General features: G+C 43.8%; 1 protein-coding gene across 2 annotated transcripts in view; it reads left to right on the top strand.

The window, feature by feature from the left end:
• Window positions 1-1,093: 1,093 nt before the first annotated feature.
• SLC22A23 (solute carrier family 22 member 23) overlaps window positions 1,094-25,556 on the top strand; it is an 88,870-nt gene continuing 64,407 nt past the window's right edge. For both annotated transcript variants that reach the window (XM_035126384.3, XM_035126383.3), the window contains exons 1-2: window positions 1,094-3,265; window positions 23,174-23,277. In XM_035126384.3, coding sequence (XP_034982275.1) covers window positions 2,690-3,265; window positions 23,174-23,277 — 680 coding nt within the window. In that variant the 5' untranslated portion in view covers window positions 1,094-2,689. The remainder of the gene's footprint in view (window positions 3,266-23,173; window positions 23,278-25,556) is intronic.

Here is a 25,556-nt window from a genome sequence, read left to right as displayed (position 1 = left end):
GAAGTGGGTGAGGTGCACCTGCCAAGGTTGGTTTTCCAAAGCAGAGCCTCAGGCTACAGCCACACTATACATTTAAAGCACACAGCTTCCCCCCAAGATCCTGGGAACTGTGGGTTGTTAAGGGTGCTGAGAATTGTATCTTTTGTGTATGTTTAAGTAAACTACATTTCCCAGGCTTCTTTGGGGAAAAGCCACGTTATTAAAATGTTTGGTGCAGATAAAATAAACCTCAGACTGCGCCACAATCCTAGTATGCACACTGACTTACCTGAGAGCGAGTTCCACTTATTACAGTGGGAATTACTTCTGAGTAAGTAGGATTGCAGTGCCAGTGACATTTGTACAGCACAATCCTCTGCCTGTCCACTTGGAAGTAAAGTGGCTTAAAGTCAGAGGTTTGCTGTGGAATCAGTCCTGCTCATGGACACAAGTTTCTCCCACTGTTCACATGACATAATTGTCACCAAAAAGCCACTTTGTACTTAAAAAAGAAGAAATTAACACAGATTTCCCTTTGCCATGGAAAATCAATTAGAAGTAAAAACAAAAGCCTGTTTTGTATGCATGTTCACTGCTGTCATGGAAGCTCTCCTTCTTTCTCCTTTTCTTTTGGTGGACAGTTTATCATGTGTGTGGTGATGCTTTGCGAATCGGTCCCTATTGCTACACCCCTGCTTCAGTTTGCTCCTCACCTGAGCAGGACTGAGACGCTTTGCTTCCAGCAGCCCAAACAATACAGCTATAGTAGCTCTTTAAACATATGATGCAGCACAAATGAGCATCTGCTGGTTTATTATTTTCCTTACAGGAGATGAAGTTTCCCAGAAAATAACAGTAGAAAGCGTTGTAAAAAAAGAGATGTGGTCATATGATGATGATAATAATAATAATAATAATAATAATAATAATAATAATAATAATTAAAATAATAATAAATATATATTATTTATACCCTGCCCATCTGGCTGGGTTTCCCCAGCCACTCTGGGCGGCTTCCAACAGAAAAATAAAACACAATAATCTATTAAACATTAAAAAGCCTCCCTGAACAGGTACATCTTGCATAAATAGCACCTGACTCCAAGATACCAGATAGTTAGATTTGGATTTATTTATTTGTTTTTAAATCCAACAACACACATTTCCGTGCCTTGCCTCTGAATGGTGCAAGGCAGTCATGTTGTTATATCTTAATTCAAATATGTCAGGGCCTTTTTTGGGGGGGGGAATGCTCATCTAAGAAAGGACAATCAGGATACACACCAAACAGAATGCCTCTGATTTCCATTGGGTTTCCCTTATAATCTATCCACAGCCCCGTTCTAACTTGAAAGCACCTGAGATACCAGCACAGCTTCAGCCACAGAACAAAAGGCTACACTTGCACTGCGGTAATATTACGTTGGCACTGCAGGCAGGCAGGCAGCTAGGCTGGTGCAAAGGTACAGGGCTGGGTGCTGCAGGACAGCTCACGTCTGTTCTCAGACGTCCTGAATTCAATGGGATTTACTCGAGGTTCACTGAGCGTGCGCAGGACTGCAGTTTAAGACAATCAGGAGAAAACCCCTCTCTATATTCTCACAGGAGACTCCGCTCGGTTCTCCGGCTGGGACATACGCAGCAGAGACGCTCAGCGGGGAAACAGACGCAGGGTTTGTGTTGGCTGAGACCCACACGACCTATTCCCCCCCGCCCCCTGAGAAGTCCCCTCACGAACCGCCCTCCCGGGCGCTCACGCCAAGGCTTTCCGCCACTTCTGGGGCGCAATTCGCGCCGCTTGCTCCTTCAGGGGTCGAGGGGGCGGGGCCGTTCCGGGCGTCCCCTGCAGGGGGAGCCGGGTGGTCGCGTCTGGTTAGTCCCGCGGCAGCGGCAGCAGGTGCTGCGGTAGAGCAGCCCTCGTTACCTTTACCTCAGGGAGAGGCGGAGCCGTAGGCGGGCTGTGGGTCAGGGGGCTGGGCTTTCAGGTTGCGAGGAGAGCGCTGGAAGAAAGGGCGAGACGAGTGAGGCCTCCCCACTCACTCCACCCCTTTCCAGAGAAAGGGAAGCCGGCCGCCTCCTGAGGAGAGCTGAGGCGACTCGCCACCGACGAAGGACAAGGCGCCGCCGCCGCCGCCACTGCGCACGGGATTCGCCTCCTTCGGACGCTCCTCGCCGGGCGAGGGGGAAAACGAGCCCCAGGGCCGAACGAGCCTCATGTGCGGCGACCGGGGCTGGCGAGAGCCCTCGAGGAGCCAGGCGCCGGGTTCCTCCGCGGTGCTCCGCGAGCGGCAGCCGCAGTGACCAGAAAGGGACCTTTAAAAAAAAAATAGTTCGGATAACCCTCGGCTCCAGGCCGCCCAGCAGAGTCTTGGTGGCCGGCGTGTGTGTGTGTGTAGGTAGTGAGGACGTCGACAGAGACGCGCGAAGGTTTTCTGGGGAGGGAAGAAAGGCGGGCTGGGAGTGGCGGAGGATGGGCGCGCCTTGACGCGCGGGGAGAGACCACCACTGCTGCCGCCGTCTCCGCGCCTAATCGCGAACTGGACCCCTATGTGCGTGTTGGCGGAGACTCCTGACGGGCAAGCCGCCTCCTCGGATCGTGCCGATCGCGACAGGGTTGCCGGCCCTTGGATCTCAGCCGTCGCCAGTACGCGCGGCGCGGTGGCGCCACCAGCAGCAACAGCACCGATCTTCTCTATGTAAGCTGCTCCGGATGGCGATAGATCGGCGACGAGAGGAGGGCGGCGGAGGAGGAGGGCGGCAGCTACCCGAGGAGAACGGCTCTTTGCCGGCTGGGGAGGCGGACCCTGCGGCTGCGGCGACGGCCGCCCCTCCTGCCGGGGGTCTGGCGGCGGAGATCCAGAGCCTGCCTCCGCCTCCGCCTCCTTCCGGGTCGTGCAACCCGCTGCTCTTGGATTACGATGGCTCGGTGCTGCCTCTCCTGGGCGGGATGGGCGGCGGGCACCAGAAGACCCTCATCCTGCTCACCTGGATCCCGGCCCTGTTCATCGGCTTCAGCCAGTTCTCGGACAGCTTCCTCTTGGTGCAGCCTGTCTCTTGGTGCAAGGGCACGGATGGGCAGGGCAACTGGACGGGGCACCCGCACCTGCCCGCTGCTGCTCGGGGCCTCGCCACCAGCCCCAGCTACAACCACAGCAGCAGCTACAGCAGAGGGATGCTGGCGGCGCCAGAACTGCCCACCCCCGAGGGGAAGAACGACAGTTACTGTGACTGTAGCGAGAGGTATCACCGGATCTCGGCTGGCCTTCGGCAGAACATAGTCAGCAAGGTAAGCACTCATAATGTAGCAGCTGGGTCAGGACTGAGATGTTTGTTTGCCCCAGCCCTGGTACCTGTGACCCTTTTAACTGGGAGTGAACCTGGCACCTGCTGCATGCAGACTCTTTGCCCAACATCTGAGCTGTGCACTGGAATGAGGCAAGAGGGTACAGTTTCAGTTGTAGAGCTGCGAAGGACTCCGGAGAGGTCATCTGGTGCAGGGATCATTTTGTGCTAGGGCTCACCCAGGTCTCAGTCCCTGAGTTGCGTTGGTTGCCATGCAAAGCCACCTGGTTTAGATTGCAAAAAGTTGCCTTCTCCATGGAGGAGGCAATGTTTGGGCCAATGAGTGTCCAACAGCATGCAAAGTATGTAGTCCAGCCCCTCTGTTGGCAGCGAAGTGCCAGCCCTGGTGGGCATGCCAAATAACCATGTGGCGCTGGGGAGAAGGACTTATGAATGTTATGCTACCTGGGGAGAAGGCATTTCGGCAGTATCTTCTGTGGCCAACCCTGCCGTCTAAACTGGCCTATGAATATGTGAAGCAATGAAAGGGAAGGGACCTCTGAGGAGATGCCAGGTCTCTTTCTTTCATTGCAGCTCAACTCCTTGTGTTGAGGATTGAAGTTCTTTGATACTGTGTGTGAGTGTGTGCTGGAGATGATGTCGGGGTTGAGCAGCAGCATAAATCAAGTGGAACCCATGAATATAAACTTATTCTGAAGGGTGAGTTGTAAGGGTTGGAATGCAGGAATATCCTTCCCTAGTGCATTCAGTGATGGACATTCAGTAAGGACATCTCAGGGGGTGTCGCCTGGTCTTGAGCTAGAGAAAAAGCAAGCCTAATATTTACTGTATCCAGCCCATAAGATATTGCATCTGTTTTCATGATTCTTTACAACTCCCATTTTAATACAAGAGGTTACAACATGCTGCTTTTGAACAGCAACTGTGTTGGGTAAATGTTGTCCCCCCCTGTGATAAAGTGTCTGTACTCTTGCCCTCTGAATCACATGCTACTGAAACATTCTTTTGCACTGCCTGTACAAGTGTGTCTAGATGTGGATTCCATTGTGTACATTTCTCAGTCAGGAGCTTTGGCCGTTGCTGACACCCATGATATTTCTCTAATGAATTACTCACAACAAATAAAGCATCCCTGTAATGTGACTTGAGGCATTTGCCAGCGGGAGGCAAGACGGAACAAGGTTAGCTTACAATGTGAGGCAATTCAGTCCAGTAGGTTTTTCTTATGAATAAATCTGTTTAGGATTGTACTCTATTGAGACAGCTTGCTACCTACAGTGTATGATAAGCTTGAGGGGTGCTAGAGTAGCTCTTTTCTAGTTATGGTCGTAGCTATATTTGCATGTAGCACTAAACCATCGTTGGATTTGTGCACTTATACTCCCACTCCCTTATCTTCTGATGTGCTCATGTGAAGAAAATGGGAAGCTTTCACTTCCATTTTCAGCTAAATATGAAAACTCATTCTCCCCAAATCTGGATAAACTGTGGTTAGTGTTATCTAGTTTCACTGCTCTATAGTCAACTTCAAACTATGGTTACTGATCCTGGCTTCTTTCGCTAACCACCATTTCTTTCTTTCTTTTTAAATTAAATCCCCGATATTTACCCAATATTACCACAGTTTTGTCAATTATACAGATTCCAATTAACATCAAAATAATTCCAATTCAAAATGTATACAATTTAATCAAAGTGGTTTTCCTTTCTCCTTGATCAGTGTTTTTTGTCCAGTTCTTATATTGCTGCAGTTCATATTTTTTTATTAACATCTGATTATCTTTCTGTTGGTATACAGTATTAATCATTAAGATAACAGCTGCATTTTTAGCAATTACTATGCATGTTAATGCCTTATCTAACTTTCCATGGGATTACAAATGAGGTGCTCTAATTATTTTCCTTTTCTCTCTGTGTGTCAGTCTGAATATGTCCAATTATAAATTCCTTGGCCTTTGTCTACTGTCCAGTTCTTAAAATTCCTCCAATTGCTGTTGTCTCTCAGAGTAGCTGGGATGAGGCTATAATCCTGGAGAATCCTCAAAATACCTCATTAGCTCCCTCCCATCATGCTCTCATCTTGCTGCTTGGTGTTTCCGGACAACAACATACTCCAGCCGTCCACTCTTTCTCACTACTCAGTCAACATCTAGAAATTCCCACAGCCTGAGAAAGAGGGATCCAATTTCTGCTGCAGGGGATCATTTCTATTTTAGACATAACAAGAAACCACAGTTAGTTTAAAAGGGAGCTGAAAACTTCGTCTCTTTATGGCTGTGGCAGAGTGAGGATGGGGGAAGCTTATGCATTTAACACTAAACCATGGCTTAGTGTTGTGTGCAAATCAGGCCTATAATCTGAAATTGCTAGGGGCTGTGAAAACTCCTCTAGACTAGAGTACGCACACATTTCTTTTGTATTTCTGTTTTTCTTTCTTTCTGTCTTACATTTATATACCACTTGACTCCCCCAAGGAGTTCAAGGTGGTGTTTATGGTTCTCCCCCCTCACTTTCTCTTCACAACAACCTTGTGAGGCAAGTCAGGCTGAGAGACAGTGACTAGCCCAAGGTTACCCAGTGAGCTTCATGGCTGAGTGGGAATTCAAACCTTAGTCTTCCAGGTTGTAGTCAAACACCATTGCGCCACACTGACCCGAGTCAAACAGGCGTTGCAGCATTTCTAAAACAATACCAAAAACCTGTTTATCAGAGCTGGAATGAGGATTAATGTTCTACACACCATGAACAACAACGTCTCTTTCAATGACTTCTGTAACTCTCTGAGGCTGTAAGATGATGCTTGTGATGGTAGTATGTCCCACTGGACTCTATGGGGCTTATTAATAAATAGACTTGTGCAGGATTACACTGTGAATTAAATATCCTATTCTCTCATTTAAATGCATGTTAAACAGGTTGCTGTTTCATAAAGGCCACCAGCTGCAAAGCTCTGAGGTGAATAAACTGGAATTATCAGCTGCATCATTCCCTCCAACTTGGCTGCTTCTGTATCTATCACTATGTAGTAAAATGGGAGCTTCTGCATACTTGGCGAACTCCTTGGAAGTGCATTACTTTTTGTATTTGCCAAAGACCTATGCTGAGTGACTACCTATGCTGAGTGACTTTCAGGACATACAGAATGTTGAGGGCGCCTGAACCACAAACTATTGAAGGTGTTAGTTTTGGGGGTGGGGTTGAAATGAGGCCTGCTTGAACCCCTAACAGTTTACAGTATCCTGGAGGAGGGGACTAGGTTCTGAGGGATGCCATGACATTATGGCCACTTTCAAGAAGGGGTTGAAGAAAAGGACACCTTTTTCATTTTGAGTCTCCAGAAACCTCACCCAACCTCTATAGCAATTTTTTCAGGGTCATAGCTGGTGCCTGGTCCTTCCATAGCAGATGGAAGTTTCAGGAAGGTGTGAAAGAAAGCTTTCCCCTTCTCTCACAACTTGCTTCCTCCCCCCCCCCCAATGCCTGCTCCTAGCCCTGAACAGCATTACATGGTTCCTGTTGTAGGATTTTTTATTGTGTTTTATTTTTCTGTTGGAAGCCACCCAGAGTGGCTGGGGAAACCCAGCCAGATGGGTGGGGTATAAATAAATTATTATTATTATTATTATTATTATTATTATTATAGGATAGATGGACAGGAAGAGCATTATTGTCAAGGCTGGAGACATGCTGCAAGATTTTGTTGCAGATCCCCACTTGTATTTTCCATATTTACTAATTAGTGTGGGTGCCAGATCGCACTTTGCCTTTGCAGACGACTCATTTGCCCTAATAATAGGCTTGGAGGGTACTTTCCTACCCACTACTATAGTAAACAACTGCATTATAAAATGAAACTGTTACATCATCATCATGGTAGTTCCCTTAATCCCAAACACCCAAAGCTCAGCAAAACTCATTCCTCCTGGAAACTGTGCGTTCGGATTAACTGTGCTGTGAACTAGATATGCAGTAATCAAGTGACTACAGTCTTGCTTTCTCTTGCCACCTACACTGGCTGGTGGCAATTGCTGAAAACCGTTTCAGCTTCCCTTTAAAGCGTGTGGACGGTCCATCATACCGGCTTTTAAAACAAAGGTGTGTGTGTGTGAAAATGTGTGTACTGTATTGAGTAAGACATCTTGATACTGTTACAGCCACAATGTTTCCAAATGGCGTAATTAGCAGACGCAACATTCCTGCTAATCCTGCTAAACACTTTGCTAATCCAACTAATGATGCTAGTGTCTCCATTGGCTAAAGTTAACCATTAAAAATCACAGATGCGGTGCTTGCCAACACAGTCATGGCAGAAAAAGATGGTTCCTTATTGACTCTTATAATTATTACAAGGGATCCCCTGAAAACCTCCATCAAATCACTGGTCACCTCTCTGTACACAGGTGTAAGAACATAAGAGCCTGCTGGATCAGGCCAGTGCTCCATCTAGTCCAGAATCCATATTACAGGGTTGTAGCCAACCAAGTCATACTCATAGTAAACTCGTTGAAATTAATAGATAGGTAATAATAACAACAATAATAAATCTCATCCCCGGGGGGGGGTGGAGGGAAGAAATGGTGCCTAGACATTCTGTTGTGGCGACCATAACCTAGGTTTAAGGTGCAATTAGGCGATTAGCTTACATATCTGAGTTTCTAGCACTGTGTGGATAAGACAATCCTGACTTGATATAAGACAGCTTTCTATGTTCTTAGCTTTTATAGCAAGGGGGAGGTGATTGGGGGCTCAAGCAGTTTTAGGAGATCCTCTGTTCTGAGATCTTTCCTGTCATCCTAATCCCAGATAAGGCTGTGGTTACAATTTCTCCTTTGTCCTTCCTCACTTATTTTATGACTGCACCCAGGCATTCAGAACAGGTTCTTGAAGATGAGCCCTCCCACAAATTAAATTGTCACCTGCAGTCATTAGGGATTGAACATGATAAAAAAAAACCCAAGTTCCTTTGTAGAACTCAAACAAATACTGTACATAGAAAAAGATCTGACAATATGGTTTGGAACTGTCAATGGGTTTATTTAATCACAGGTCTAGGTTGAAGCCCTGACACTGCGTTATAACTCAAAGCTTGTAATGCGATGTGGCAGTAAATCTCTTGCTCTAGATTAATCTTGTCTGTATTTCTTTAAAGAAACATTTAATTGTGTTTGGAATTACTTTTGAAACTTCATACATCCCTTCAGCATTATATTCTTGGCTGAGGTAATGTGCTCATGGGGCATTGAAGATCCTGGCTGCTAAGCTTTGCCTTTGATTTGTAAGCAGCTTTGATCACTATTAGAAAATGAGATATAAAAACTAATTGCCAAATGGCACCTTAAACCTAGGTTATGGTCACCACAACGAAATTTTCTAGGCACTTTTTTTTTTTACAAAATAAAAAAATTCCTTCAGTAGCACCTTAAAGACCAACTAAGTTTTTATTTTGGTATGAGCTTTCGTGTGCATGCACACTTCATCAGATAACAGTTTTTACCGTTAAATTTCTTCTTGTTATTTGGATTTCATCTTTATACCACCTCAAAGCAGTTTACAACGCATTAAAACATTAAAATAAAACAAAATCCAGAATAAAACAAATTCAAGCTTCAAGACATTTTGCTTTTCCTATATTTATTTATCTACTTAATTTATATAATTTATTTACCTACTTAATTTATATAGCTGCCCCATAGCAGAAGTAGTCTTGGAAGCCACTTAAGTCACAGCCACTTAAGCTACCTCTCAGGGTCATTGTAGAGATTAGCAGGTGGGATATAAATGCAACAAATAAGCTCTTCTGTTTACCTGCTTAAGAAGGCTGGAGAGGCTAGCCAGATGGAGATGTCAGTCAATTGGACCTGTGCCAGTAGCAAAATGCGTTTGGTGCCTGGCTAATTTCTAACACTGTTTGAGATTCATTTGAATGAAACATTACATAGAAAAAGAATAAATCAAATCAACTCTCAGAGACAAACTGTGTATTCATTAGAGCTAGCTATCCCACACAGGATGGCGGATTGATATCTTAGAGCAATGGAGAGGAAAGAGATGCTGTTATTTCTTCACTAGGAGTGAAATAGAATGACATAGGAAAAGTAACAGCAATCAGATTGTAACAGCAATCTGTTGCTGTTCTACTTCTCAAATCCAAATGTCTAGTGAGCCTAGGCTGTAGTCCTATATACACTTAGCTGGGAGTATGCCCCATTCAATTCAGTAGAACATACTTCTGAGTGATGTATAGAACTCCAATGTGAGACCCACTGGGCATTATTATTACAGCCATGTATTTAAGCACTAGCCTGGTAGCCACAGGCAAAAGAACTTGTATGTTGATGAGTGAGTAGGGTGGTGGAGGAGGGATGGCACAATCTGGCCCTCTTCTGTGCCCAGCATAAAAACCAAGCTGCCTGCCTGAGGAGGAAATGTCTTGAAGCTTCAGGAGGGATGGAGCTCTTTGTCCCATATCTGCCAGGAATCAGCAGGTTAGTAAACTTTACTTTTGCAGGCAGGCAAGATTATTATTATTATTGGCTTATTTATAAGGTCTTATAGGGACGCAGGCGGCGCTGTGGGTTAAACCACAGAGCCTAGGGCTTGCTGATCAGAAGGTCGGTGGTTCGAATCCCTGCAACGGGGTGAGCTCCCGTTGTTCGGTCCCAGCTCCTGCCAACCTAGCAGTTTGAAAGCACGTCAAAGTGCAAGTAGATAAATAGGTACCGCTCCAAGCGGGAAGGTAAACAGCGTTTCCATGCACTGCTCTGGTTCGCTAGAAGCGGCTTTGTCATGCTGGCCACATGACCTGGAAGCTATACGCCGGTTCCCTCGGCCAATAACGCGAGATGAGCGTGCGACCCCAGAGTCGGTCAGGGGTCCCTTTACCTTTTACTATAAGGTCTTATTGGATATGGAACAACTGATTGGTTCAAAATTGGGAAAGGAGTACGACAAGGTTGTATATTGTCTCCCTGCTTATTTAACTTATATGCAGAATTCATCATGCGAAAGGCTGGACTAGATGAATCCCAAGCCGGAATTAAGATTGCTGGAAGAAATATCAACAACCTCAGATATGCAGATGACACAACCTTGATGGCAGAAAGCGAGGAGGAATTAAAGAACCTTTTAATGAGGGTGAAAGAGGAGAGCGCAAAATATGGTCTGAAGCTCAACATCAAAAAAACCAAGATCATGGCCACTGGTCCCATCACCTCCTGGCAAATAGAAGGGGAAGAAATGGAGGCAGTGAGAGATTTTACTTTCTTGGGCTCCTTGATCACTGCAGATGGTGACAGCAGTCACGAAATTAAAAGACGCCTGCTTCTTGGGAGAAAAGCAATGACAAACCTAGACAGCATCTTAAAAAGCAGAGACATCACCTTGCCGACAAAGGTCCGTATAGTTAAAGCTATGGTTTTCCCAGTAGTGATGTATGGAAGTGAGAGTTGGACCATAAAGAAGGCTGATCGCCGAAGAATTGATGCTTTTGAATTATGGTGCTGGAGGAGACTCTTGAGAGTCCCATGGACTGCAAGAAGATCAAACCTATCCATTCTTAAGGAAATCAGCCCTGAGTGCTCCCTGGAAGGACGGATCGTGAAGCTGAGGCTCCAATACTTTGGCCACCTCATGAGAAGAGAAGAATCCTTGGAAAAGACCCTGATGTTGGGAAAGATTGAGGGCACTAGGAGAAGGGGACGACAGAGGACAAGATGGTTGGACAGTGTTCTCGAAGCTACGAACATGAGTTTGACCAAACTGCGGGAGGCAGTGCAAGACAGGAGTGCCTGGCATGCTATGGTCCATGGGGTCACGGAGAGTCGGACACGACTAAACGACTAAACAACAACAATAAGGTCTTATTAGATCACCAACAACTCTTAATAGCAGTGTATCCCACTAATGTCCTTCATCAAATGAACTACTGTATGGATCGTTGAGGCCCTAGTACCGTTCTGTGGGGTTAAATATATCAATATATATTTTACAGGGTTGAAAATAATTTGGCATTGGGTACAGAAAGGAGATCTCTTCCTGCAGAACTGTCAGTCAGGGCAGCTGATTAGAAGAATTGCATTTAAACACAACAACAACCCGAAGAAGAATTGCATTAAAACAACAACCCCAAACTCCACTATTAAACATTTATTGAGTTCCAAGAGTACATTAGTTATTTCACAGATCATAGAATGACATGGTTCCTATCCAGTGGGTTTGCATTTTGAACAACTACTCTTATCATGACTGCGAGACTGTGTTGGTCGTCTTCTTCCATCCCATAAATATTTATGGGAGAATTGAGGATTCTAATTAATTTAGAGCAATGGCATCCATTACTGCAAAACTAGAGTTTTATCCTATGCAAAGTAGGATTATAGATTAAGCAAATGGCTAATGACCATGAGGATAACAAGTCATATATGTGGATTTTTTTAAAAGAAAAGATTCTAAGGATTTTCCAGGTTTACATGCATGTGGTTATTGGCATGACAATAAGATGTATCAGTCTGAAGACATGGATTTACTGTTGAGTCCCGCTGAACACTTTGTTTTATCATATTTGGTTCATTTCAATCTTATTGACGGTGGGGAGCTACACAAAAGTTCATTTTATTTCAAGAATGCTTACAGAGCTGACACCAACTCTTTCAGGAAGTGCATATCAAAATATGTAATTTGTCATGCTTTGCATAGCACACATTCTAATGACTCAGTCCACAACTCAATGAAGCCACAGTCCTGGGAATTAAACCTACTGTATTTGTTGTTGACTACAATTTTTTGAAAGTCTCATTTATTACATTCTTTTCAGTTTTTTTTTTAAAGCTAACATATAGTGCAGTGGTCCTCCAACTTTAAACCTTCAGAGGACTCTGGCCATGTAGATTAGCTGGCCAAAGAAACCTTGTGTATTATGCAGAGGATTCTGGGAGGTGTTCTACAGCAGTGTTGTTCAATCCTGGGTCCCCGGATGTTATTGGACTACAACTCCCATCAGCCTTGACCATTGACTAAGCTGACTGGTGAGGATGATAACTGTAGTTCTCCAACAATAGGGAACCCAAGGTGGAAGAATGTTGTTCTACAGCATTCTCAGTTTATGCAGGACAGTGGCAAGACAATAGTGAGCTTCATAGGTGTGAGTGAGCCTTGGAACCCACCCAATATTTTCCGGTAGTTATACCTTGCAGGAGAAGAAAAGCAGCGATGGGAAAAGCTTTTGTTCAGGAGATTACTGGAGGAGTAATGTGAGAGCAGTCCCAAGCATGCTTAAGATAATAGCCCTAGTTATGCGGAAGTACATAGGTAGACAGAAATAAAACAGAATCCAGCAAATGGTTCTCTTGAACAAGCCCTCTTGAAGCTAACTTCTGTTCACTGAAATCACTTTTTGCATAGAGCAGGTATTCATTCAGTTGCCTCCATTAGAATAAAGAGCCTTCCCAGATAGCATAGTGTATCTTACATCTACCCTGTGATATAGGCCAATTCTACCGTCACTCCTTTTACAGATTTGGGAGCCTCCCCCCACAACAAATGCTTAGCTGAGATTTGGACCAGAGACTTGGACCAACATATAACCTCTAATGTATAACCAGTTCTAGTTAAGATAGAACCATCTCCCAGTCTGTTTCACTGAGTATGGAACCAACTGAGTGATAGTTTTGTCAGCACATTCAAGAACTGATGAGTCTTTTGGGCCAGTCACAGTCACTGTATATTTAATAGGGAAAAATGTTTTCAGGTTTCGTTACTCCTAGAACCGTGGGGTTGGAAGGGACCGCAGGGTTCATGAGCGTGAGTTTAAGAGTCTCATGCTCTACCAACTGAGTTATCATTGCTATCTTGGCTCCTGAAAATTAGCTATGAATACCAAAGGAAAATTAAAGTAGATATACCGTGTACGCTTTGGAGTGATTCGAATTCCTATGAGTTCACTGAGACTTACTTATGAGTAGACATACCAGATGGCTGTGCTGTAAGACGCCTTAAACTTGTCTGTCCCAGGATTACACAAAGCAGAAATCTCATAATTGGATTTCTCAAGTTATTAGACCCTAACTATCCTGAAAGAACCAATTCTCATCCAGTTTTACTAAAGAATCCCCTTTCTGGTCCCCTGGAAGCAATATGTTACTCATCACAGGCAACCAGGCAGCTAGCCGTTTCAAAACCTGGACTAACTAGTTGTGTATGCCCAAGGGCTTTACCCATGATGGAGAGCTACCTAAGGACCCAGTTAATTCTGCACCTTCCACTGTTGCAGTAACCTTGTTTGCTTGTCAGGGTGCAAACATTTAGTGCAATCAAACGTTTAATGTTTTGTCTTGTACCGGAAGGTGCCCAGGCAACTGCTCAGAAAGCATTTAATTTCTGTGTAATTCAGTGGTCAGTCTTTTCCTCCTTCCTTTAATGGGGTCGGATTGTAAATATAGTGCTGGGTGATACAGCAGTATGGGGTTTTTTTAAGTGCAGTGTATGTCACGCAGCAATTATCACCCGTCTTCTTAAAATAGCATTTTCTATTTCAGCTTGCACTTTGTATAAAGGTTTTGAGGAAAGACAGCAATTTTACCTCTTCCAAGACGTTCCTAAATAGGATCAAAATTTTGAAAATGTTGGAGTAAATGCCATTCTTTGGTCTTCAGCTTGTCCTTTCACCCTCACAGTACTCTGTTCGCTCCCACTCCCCCCCCCCCAAGTATGGTACATATGAACTCAATAATTGTTACAGGAGATTAAGGAATTTTAATACAAATGCAGCACTTCTGTTTTGGAAAAATCGCATTTTTCTAGCACTCAAAAGTATATTAACTTATACTATGCTAAGCTGTTGTCTTTCACACCCCAATACCAATCAAATTTTTATTGTGGTCAGACAATGCTTAAAGAAAGGACAAACTGTAAAAAAACAATCACAACCTCAGAAGAAGAAAAAGTGACAGGTTAATATAGCAGGTCAAATAGATATTACAACATTCAGATATATCACCACCTGTTCAGTAATGGATTGGTTAGACCCCTTGAGGAAGATACTTAAAAGGGGTCCCTAATAATCAACTGGGGACTATCTCATAGGGGGGCTAATTTATGCATTTTCTGACCCCTTGAAAGAATCTACAGTCTAAAAACAGCAATAACACATGGGAGACTGTTTCAGGCTTTAAATTATTACAGGAACAGCACCTATCCTTGAAGGAAACTTTTGCAAAACTGCCACCTAGGATCATGGAGGGTAAAATTATTCTAATCTGGGATGGCTTGAAAAGAGGACTAGACAAATTCACAGAGAATAAGGCTAGCAAAGGCTACTAGTTACAAAGGATATATGCCACCTCCATGGTTGAAGGCAGCAATGCTTTTGAATACCAGATGCTCGAAAACCAAGAAAGGGAGAATGCTCTTATACAGTGGTATCTCGGTTTACAAACACAATTGGTTCTGGAAGTCTGTATTTAACCTGAAGCGTACTTAACCTGAAGCGAACTTTCCCATTGAAAGTAATATAGGTGCCCCCCCCCCAAAAAAAGATAGAGCAGGATAAGGAAGAACCGACAAAGGGAAGTGATTTTCAAACAATAGGAAGTGTTTTTTTATCTATATTGTATTTTTATGTTCATGTATGTGTTGTGCTTATGTGTGTGTATGTGTACATATATCTCATATGCGTATGTATGTGTATGGGTGTATGTATATATGTATACACTGTAATCTTTTTTCTTTCTTTTTTTTTCCTTTCTTTTTCCTTTTTCTTCTTTTCTTCTCCCCCCCTTTTTTCCTACTTTATTTTCTCTTTGTGAATTCCTTTTTTTCCTCTTTCTCTCTCTTCTTTTTTGATTTGGAGTTTTTTTTTGTAATTCTAATGTATAATTTATGATTCATGATTTGCGACTGTTTTGTAACAACAAAATATGAAATAAAGGTTTTTTAAAAATAATAATAAAAAATTTTTTTAAAAAAAAAGTAATGGAAAGTGGACTAATCCGTTCCATCGAGTACTTAAACTGAAGCGTACTTAACCTGAAGCGATCTTTCCCATTGAAAGTAATGGAAAGTGGATTAATCCATTCCAGACGGGTCCACAGAGTACTCAACCTGAAGCGTACTTAACCCGAGGTATGAGTGTAATTGGTTCCGGAAGTCCGTACTTAAGCTGAAGCATACTTAACCTGAAGCGAACTTTCCCATTGAAAGTAATGGAAAGTGGATCAATCCGTTCCAGACAGGTCCGCGGAGTACTTAAACTGAAAATACTCAAACCAAGGCTTACTTAAACCGAGGTATGACTGTATTCGAGTTTTCCATAGGCTTCTGGTTGGCCACTGAGAAGAGGATGCTGGGCTAGATGGGTCATTAGCCTGAGCCAGCAAGCTCTGTGTTCTCAAAACTCTAAAGCATGCCAGCAAAACTGTTCTTCTGTACTTTGGTATTGTCAGCGGTATAGCAACTGCCTCTGGCACCTGGGGCGGATCAAAAAATTTTTTTAAGGGGAGCCGCTGATTTCAGAGACTGGAAGTGGCTCCACCCCCCTGCAACACCAGCAACCACCACACTGCCCTCAAGCTCTCCTGCTGCCCAGGATCCCAACCCTTGATGCACAACAGCCACTGTGCTGCAGTACAGATCCCTGCGGTGCCCTACGGCCCCCCACTGCCCAATGTGGACTGTCCCCCTGCCTCAGCCCTGGCTAGCTACACTGCTCAGTACTGGGTAGATATGGTTTACATTTATTAGAGGTCAGCCAAGCCAGGTCCCAGCAAGTACAGGGAACATGGCCCAGATTGCACACCTAGCCTGAGTTCTGTGGGCTGTATAAATGTTGCAGGTCAAGTGGAATAGTGCCTATGAAATCACTTCCATAGAAAAAAAGAAGATCCTCAGTCCCACTGCTGTTTTTTCAACTTGGGTTTGGGTTTTCCCCCTTTTCGTTTAAAGGTTGAGCACGATTCTGCACAGGAGAACTTGGATAGTACTCAAAGCAAGCCCCAGCATGTTCACTGTACCCTGCCCAGGGACAGTAGTTCTACCCATGCCATTTTGGGTTGGTTTTACTTTTTTCTTTAAAAAAAAATTAATCTGGTTATTTGAAGGCTCTGCTTCTGGTTGTTGTTTTTTTAATGTATATTTTAAAAAACCCAGTTATTTGAATGCTCTGCATCTGCCATACCTGTATTCACAGTTTTGTTTTGTTGTTTCTTTAAAAAGCAGCCAGTGGTGTTTTATCTGCCACTTCAACATAAAGCTTCCCCCCACTCCATTGTGTAGGGATAGGGTATTGTGTTACTGGAGCTGGAGGCATGCCAGGAAGAGAATGGAGACATTTTTAAAAAAATGACTGGAAGGACTTTTCTCTCTCTTTTGTTTGCTTGCTTCACTCAATTATGTGTTCCGTCCTTGGCACAATTGTTCTCTGCTGCACACAAAATTGTTCCTTCCTCCCCCCCCCCCCCTGCGTGAAACTGCATGGTTAATTAAACTTATTAGTTTTCTGATTTCCAAAATATATCTGCAGTGAGCCTTGCTATATGCAGTTGGGAACTAAGAGAAGGACTGGGAGAAAACTCTGATAAAAACTTGTTCCTATGGGGGAGAGGCTGCCTGCCATCCAATGGTGGATCACAGGATCATTTCTAGTAGGCAGCCAATGACTTGCTGATTGCTAGGATTCTTATAAAGGCTGTTCATTTATTAGTTACATTAGGTAACTAATACATACATAAAGGACCCCTGGATGGTTAAGTCCAGTCAAAGGCGACTATGGGGTTGCGGTGCTCATCTCGTTTCAGGCCGAGGGAGCCGGCATTTGTCCACAGACAGCTTTCTGGGTCATGTGGCCAGCATGACTAAACTGCTTCCACTGCAATGGGACACTGTGATGGAAACCAGAGAGCGTGGAAATGCCATTTACCCACTGTGGTACCAGTTTATCTACTTGTACTGGCATGCTAGGTTGGCAGGAGCTAGGACAGACCAATGGGAGCTCACCCCATCGCACAGATTCAAACCACTGACCTTCTGATGAGCAAGCCCAATAGGCTCAGTGGCTTAGACTACAGCACCACCCACTCCCTTTATTAGTTACATTACATTGCATTCCACCTTTCCTCTCAAAGAAGGATATGTTGGACGAGGTGCACCTTGATCTGATCTAGTAGGGCACTTATTGTGTTCTTGAGCAAGAGTACATGCTGAGGATCACTGAACACAGATCTTTAAGCTGTTAAGGCAGTGTAGGGAAACTTTATCCTCTCTATCTGGGCCTCAGGACTCTCCTTAGGACAGAACCACTCTCTGCAGGCCACAACCCTCGTTGACCTTTTACATCACACTTCTGAGTGGTTTTTGCCTGGCTGGGATGTGTCTTTGAACTCTAATGCCTCTTTACTTGTCTGGATGATTTGGGATTATCGTGAATGGATTTTGATGTGGAAGGGCTGTAAGGCCAGCTCAGTTCTGGTGCTCCAAAGCTGGGCTCCATCAGGGGTGGCCCAGAACGTTTTGCTGCCTCCCACTTATAAATCTGGGGGCCCCCTCCTGCACCCACACTGCCATGCCCCCCCGACTGCACTATTGTCTGCAATTGCACTCACACTGCTGCCATCATGCAGCAGCAAGGGTACAGCATGAGTGGGAAGGGCAAGGGCTGTGTGACAGCAAAGCCAGTGGTGCGGGCAAAACCACAGTGCGGATAGCTGTGGGGTGAGGAGGCAGTTGGATCTGCTGCCTGGGGCAAATTGCTTCACCTCATCTCATTGAAGACTCCAGAGCTGCTCAGGGGCACAATATTCTTGGATTGTAACCATATGTCTTTTTGTCCTATGTCCCAGTTAGAGATTTTCTCGAAACACAAGGAGAGCCTGCCAGCCTGAGCTTCCTTGCTTTAAGGTGGCACCATGTTGCTTAGAATGTTGCCACCCTTGATCATATTAGGGTGGTTGACATACTTAGGATGCCTGACACCAACCTGGAGGTGTGCCGCTACTGCCAGAACGGACTAGTCAGCTACGGTGAGGCCAGATCAGCGTCAGCCCTTTTGCCTCTGGTGAAAAGGCTGGGGTTAACCATGTTTCTGGAATTTATTCAGCATACGCTTCCTCATATTGTCAAATGCAAGGAGCAAAGCCAGCATTGGAGCTGGGAAATGTGTGACTTAGCCTACTACTGGAGTAAGCAAGTGGTGGGGCCAAGGCTGTGTTGTGTATCTCCCACCCCACCCCTGTGTCCACAGGAGAGAGACTTAAAATCTGCTGTAGATGGGCTGTGTGGCATTTAAATTGCTGAAACTTTGTGGCCAGGGGGGAATTCCATCGGTTACAATGTTATGAACTGTAACAAGAAGTAATATTATTAGGGCTGACAGAATGCCAAAGGGGCAGGTTATCCCATTAAATTAGTCTGCACATTTTTCTGCTGTGGCAAATAAACAAGTAAACTGAGATGGCAAATGACTTGAATTTCTGCTGTGCCTTTTTTTTAATCCACTAGTAACAATGTCAAACAAATAAATATTATTTTAAAATATCTGGGAGGGTTTTCTTAAAAGGTGATGGGGGAAAATTAAATTCTGTTACCATAACAAAATCCCTGCTTTTGTACAGCTTTCTCCCCCCAGGCAATATAAAAATGCCTTTTTACATTGTTCTGTGATAGCTCTATTTTAACTTAATTAGATTTACAGTCAAATCTTGTGCACCTTTACTTGGAAATATGTCCCATTATGTTCAGTGGAGTTTACTGCTACTAGTAAGTGTGTTCTGATATTCCAGGAACTAACATTAAACTTAAACCCAACTTTGCACAAGGCAGTCTTGCTATGGGTGCAATAGGTCTTGCACAGTCCAAGGCAGCCAGAGATCACCAGGCTGGCAAAGGCTAGCGTAGATAAAAGAAAGCCTTGTTTATGGTTGCATCATAGCTCAGATCATGTTCTCCCTGGGCTGACTGATTGCAGGTCTATGTGGGTGTTGTTGGCAGGACATTTTGAGAAGCCTTCAAGCTTCAAAGGTGAGATAGGAATGCTTTCAGAATAGCCTACTCAGCTCCATGAGTTTGGAGGGGTTATGATTGGAACAGAGGGAGCTTCTGAATAAGTACAGCCACATAGGGTGGATGAGAAAAAATATAGCAGTAGGACCTTAGGAATGAGCTGCTTACAAACTCAAAGATGGAATTTCAAAATGGAACCTGAGAGATTTGGACCAATGTGCCTAGTAATCCCCAGACTAGCAAGTTCTGCTTCAGATGGACTTCCCAGCGGGGAAATGCAATTAAGCTTCATTCAGAGGCAGAACCCACAGACACAACAAAGAAGCAACAGCAGAGAGTGAAAACATTTCTCATTAAAACTAAGCTTTTGTCCTGTGCTATGTATGTAGTGGTACATGATTGGAAAATATTGAATGTAGGACAGCATGTGGCCATGAATCTGTTTCCTTTAATATTTTTTTAAACCACACAAAGAAGGAAAGCTCTGCTGCATAGCTTTGCATTTCAAAAATATTATTCAGTGAGTAGCCTAGAGGGAAACGAGCAACTGTGCTATGTCGTGATGGGAATGGCACCTGGCTGTTTTTGAGGGAATGAATGTGGTATTGCGCCCTCTGTTAAGGGCGGAAGCTAACAGGTCCCATGACACATGCAAGGCTTCGTTAAGGGGTTCCCTTTCAGGGTACAGGCTGGCGAGTTTGGAAATTTGGTTTGTGTTAAATTGTGTACAGAACTAGGAGGCGCTAGATGCTATGTCTGCACGGTCTCCCCTGGCTGCTTTGCTAGCATTCAGTTCAGACATTTTTTAATAGCCACTTTGGGGAAAGCCATTTACCTGGAGGCAGCTGCTGCCAGTTCCAGAAAGGGCATTAATGGTGGCAGGAGCAACCAATGTAGGAAGTGATCTGTTGCAACCTACTTTTTGCTGAGTGGCAGCCAACACTCTGATGAGCTAAAGCAGGCATGAGAAGCTTTTTCTCTTTGGAGGGTAACATTTGCTTGGTGGGGGCACTGTAATCTGTCAGAGGGTGCATGCTTAGTGGTGGGTGTGGCAGGAGCCAGAACTGGGTTAGGCACCCCATTTTATTCCTTCCTCTCTTTCTGCCACCTACTTTCCCTCTACAACTGCTGGAGTTTCTGAACCTTTTTCAGAGGCAGCCCCATGTATACGGTAACACATTGCAGCAATGTAACTTGGAGATTACCAGAACGTAGGTGGCAGAAGTTGAGCCATCCCTGTCTAGATAGGGGCACAGCTGGGAAGCTGATGGAAGGCACTCTACACCACTGAGGCCACAAGTACCCCCCAAGCTGTGCACCCACTCTTTCAGAGGGAGTGTAATGCCATCAAGAGCAGGCAACCACCCACCCATCCGGTCTAGGGAACCACCCACTCACAATGTCTCAGGTCTTTTTTAGATTGAGCTTCGGTTTATTGCCTCTCCTCCAGTTCATTACTGAGGCAAGTATGAGCTAGGAAAGTACCAAATGTCAGAAGTACTGTAATGCTCTCTCAGAAAAAAGCAAAGTATAGCCCCCTTGCTTGGAAATGTCCTTAGCTACATAATACTGCAGCAGTAGCCGGAATACTATAGCTGCTACAGGCACCTGATGTCTTCTTTCTATGTAATGCCTTGTTCAGAGATTTCCTATGTGAATCATGCTAAATATGCCTCATATAATCATGCATGAATTATGCTGAAGCTTTTTTCATAAGTAGCTACCTAGCAACTCAGATCTTCGCCGACTACCTCTGAGGTTGTATACGTAGTCCTCCATTGATCTTCCAGCTCAGGTTCTGAAAACTATATTTGCGGAGGCCACTTCAGGTTCCCCCATCTTTTTCATGTAGCTTGACTGTATGCACGGACTTCGGAATCTCTTGTCATTTGCAGACCTCCTCATGCAGAAAACTGTGGTCAGGCTGCTCTTCTGTCATGAGAAGAGCTTTTGTGGAGAAACCCAGAGGAATCCTGTTAATGTGGTTTGGCCACTGTGCCTTGTGATGCAGCAACTATGTGTTCCACATGCCTTCCAGCTAACATTTAGGCCTGGGAAATGTTATCTCAGCTGTGTGAAGGCAGCAGAGGAACAGACACCCTGGTGCCGTATCCCATTCATTCCCACTCTTGAGGGGGGGGAACCCCTTAAAATAGCTTGTTGAGCAGGTTTGGATGATGAGGCTGAATATCAGCCGTGTTTTCCTATCCTGCTTCATCTGTCCAAAACCTTTCTCAGAAAGTGTGGTGCTCTAGTGATTATGCTTTTTAGCAGGATCCAAAAAAGAAGAAGAAGTTATTTATATAAGAACTTAAGAAGCTGCCTTTATACTGATTCAGGCTATGAGTCCGTCTGTATTCCAATATGTCTCCTGCTATTCCAACCTGGAGCAGTCCTCCTGAGTTTCAATGACAGGTCTTCCCCAGCCCAACTACCTGAGAACCTTTGAACTGGAGGTGTCGTGGATTGAATCTGCATGTAAAGCGATGGCCCCTCAGACAGCACTGTAGTTTTTCATGGTGGTTTGTCTTCAGCACTGGCGGAGGAAGAGGAGTGTGTGGGGAGCGCACCACCCCCAGCAGTGCAATCCTGGTGGGGGGCCATCGTGGCTGCCCCCCCCTGCTCATGCTGGGCACCACGCCCCCCGCAGGCTACAATTTATTTAAATAATGATGACAATGACAACAGCAACAACAAGAACAACTATAATTACGGTAGTTAGCCTTTGACCTAAACCACCAGGTCTCTTCTATTGATAAAACATAGCTTGCTTAAGAGCAGGGTGGATAAAAACCAATGATTTTTATTTATTTATTTATTTAAATTGGGGTGTTGTTGTTTTTTAATCGGATTTTAAAAATAAGATGCTTTCTGGGGAAAAAGCTCTCTAAAGATAGTTTTCTATTTAAGTTACATTATAGTTCAAAGGCTATTCATCAGGAAATAAGGGTTAGTTTAAAGTTTTTCACGTGTGTTAAACTCGGTCTAAGGTGTTTATTTTGTGTGTGTTTTTTATTGTTTAAGCACATCAGTTACCAAGCATGGATACATATGCTATAATGTTAATGTTTTAGTTAATAAATTGTTTAAGTTGTTATTAAGGAAATTATTTTTTTTCTCCTTCCAATACAGTATATCAGAAAAGTTGTCCAAATATAAACAGTTAACTTACTAAACCTCACAATAATTTCATAATTATCTGTCTATGTATTTCTAATAGTATAACCAAATCAGTAATTTTTGATATAATTGTAAAAACTACTCTGAAAATTTATTATTCCAAAAATGAAACCTTCATCTGGTTGTAAATATTAAGATTATACCAGCAAGAATGTGTCTTTCTGTAAAAAGATTTAAATCAAGTCTTACTGATTAGTGATTTAAATCATGATTTAAATCGATTTGATTTAAATCAAATCCACCCTGTTTGAGATGGGGGGGAATTAAATTGGGTTTAAAAATCATGAATTAGTTGACAGCCATAGCTAAAATGTTAGGGCAGAATTCATTTTGTTAACTGCTAGATTAATAGTAGTCACTGATACCTATTACTGCAGAAGGTGTTTTATTGGAACAGCTTATGATAGTGAGTGCATGCAAACTTCCCAGAACTCTAAAGGCTTAAAGTAAACCCAGCTTCTCTGAATGGATGATTACAGGTGAGCAAGCCCTGGTGTACAATCTGGTATTCACACCTACGTATGAAAAATTCTCTGGAAAGGTGCTTTAAAAGCTTGCTCTACAGATGCTGTGGGGCTCCAATCTTCATCATATCCAGCCATCAGGGATGATGAGTGTTTTGCCCTCCTCTGGTGGGTAGCTCACCAGCTACCCATGCTATAAGTAATTCTATTCAGGTGTATGAGTGCACATTTTAAATGCATCTTGTTTTCTTCTTTTCTAGTGGGATCTTGTTTGTGATTCTGCCTGGAAAGTCCACATCGCAAAATTCTCTTTGCTTGTAGGATTAATCTTTGGCTACCTAATAACAGGATGTATAGCTGACTGGTAAGTGCAAATTCACACGGAGATTAAAAACAATAAATATGTCTCTCTAAAGCATTATGAAACTGCTTTTCTCCCCCTTGAATGCTATTACCTCTTCCTTAGCATTCCACTTCAAAGCATGTGTCACAAGCGCAGTGTATTCTACAGCTGACTTGCCGTTGATTGATATTGTTGTTGTGGAAAATGAAGTCATTTTAAATTTTTAAAGAAGGTGCTTGAGATAGCACAGGTGGCTTAATCTGATGTACTTGCACTAAAGCTGGCTAGCAGCCCAATTTTATTAAACTGTGATAGCCTTGCAGAGGTGGCTGGACCAGCTTGGGGTCACTATGTAACAACATTTTTTAAAAAAGGGAAGAAGATGGAGAGAGCAAGGAAAACAAAAGTGCGACTTAACCTGAAATGATACGCAGTATTTCCCCAGTACAAAGATGCAATTCCTTCAGAGACACATAAATTTATTCCTGTCCAATCATGTGGTCCACCACCAGTAAGAGAAGAGAACGCTGACGTACAAATTATATACAAATCTGAATTGCAGGGAAAAAAAATAGCTGTTTCCAATACTAATAAAAATTGCATTTTGGGGGGGGGGAATTCTTGTGTTTTGCAAAAGGAGCTCTTCCTTCTTGCATCCCAATCCAAATTTAGGTGTGCTTGAAAATGAAGTATTTTTACATGACCAGTTATGCAAGTATGCAGATGGAGATGTGTGTTCTTATATCTGTAGCATATAGAATTCCCACTCTCCGATGTGCATACCAGCGCACATCAAATATGTGCTCCAGTACCTGATTCTGCAAGTGATGCACATGGAAACTGAAGATGCAGGCAGGCATGTTTCATAATCAGTAAAATGAAAGGCTAACAACCACTGGCACTACTGAGTGGCCTGAACTTTATTTAAATGAAAAAGCTTTCCAAAATACGTTGCATATTGGCAGTGAGCACATAGGTTTTCTTGCAACTTGTTGATACAGCTGAGAATCTTCCTAGCAGGTCTAGTTCCATGGAGAACAAAAAGAGTGAGGCAGTGGGTGGGAGGAGATGCAAAACACTGGATCTATGCTGCAGTCAGAAAAATACCTCTCTTGGTCTTCAAACAAACAAATAATAATAATAAAAAAGCTATTGTGGAAAATATTTCTCCAAATGGTCTTAAAGGTAAAGGTAAAGGGACCCCTGACCATTAGGTCCAGTCGTGACCGACTCTGGGGTTGCGCGCTCATCTCGCATTATTGGCCGAGGGAGCTGGCGTATAGCTTCCAGGTCATGTGGCCAGCATGACAAAGCCGCTTCTGGCAAACCAGAGCAGCACATGGAAACGCCGTTTACCTTCCCGCTGTAGCGGTTCCTATTTATCTACTTGCATTTTGATGTGCTTTCGAACTGCTAGGTTGGCAGGAGCTGGGACCAAGCAACGGGAGCTCACCCCATCACAGGGATTCGAACCGCCGACCTTCTGATCAGCAAGCCCTAGGCTCAGTGGTTTAACCACAGCGCCACCTGGGTCCCTCCAAATGGTCTTACATACATGTAAATAGACCAAACGAAGAAATCCCTGTTTCAGTGTATCTGAAGAATCGTGCATGCACACGAAAGCTCATACCTATGACAAACTTAGTTGGTCTCTAAAGTGCTACTGGAAGGATTTTTTAATTTTGTTTTGACTGTGTCAGACCAACCTACCTGTAACTAAGAAATCCCTTGTTAGACCCCTGCTAGACCATCTTCCTGTTGCTTGGCAACCAGCAGAAACCAAGACTATGCTTTATTAAACATGTTCGCTACTTGAGGCTAGATTAGCTGTTAGGACTTTGATCTCATCTGGATAATGGCTTCAATCTATGGCACAGCAGTCATAGATAGCATCTCCACCTGCTTCTGCTTTGCTGGTTGGAAATAGTCACCCACACAGCAGCATAGCTGCCAAGTTATCCCTTTTTTAAAGGGATTTTCCCTTATGCTGAATAGGCTTCCTCGCGAGAAAAGGGAAAACTTGGCAGCTATGCACAGCAGGCTCCTTAAGGAATAAAACATGCTTTTGCGTAGGGTTTTTGATTGCAAGGGGTGTTTCGTTTTAGCTGCATCTATTTGCTTTGTGAGCTGAGAACTGCTGCACAAGAAGTGAATGGCACTAGAACAATTGTGTATGTTGTGAGAGATCTTTAGTCCGAGATGTCTTGAAAAGAACGGCTCCAGTGTATATCTTTGGAAATTCGAAAGGTACCAATGCAAAGCAGTAGCGATTTCGAGAAATTCAGTTTTAAGTAGGTGCT

Source organism: Zootoca vivipara, chromosome 8, assembly GCF_965207765.1.
Source record: "Zootoca vivipara chromosome 8, rZooViv2.hap1.1, whole genome shotgun sequence".
In the NCBI taxonomy this organism is placed as follows: Eukaryota; Metazoa; Chordata; class Lepidosauria; order Squamata; family Lacertidae; genus Zootoca; species Zootoca vivipara.
This window is presented reverse-complemented; position numbering and strand designations above follow the sequence as displayed.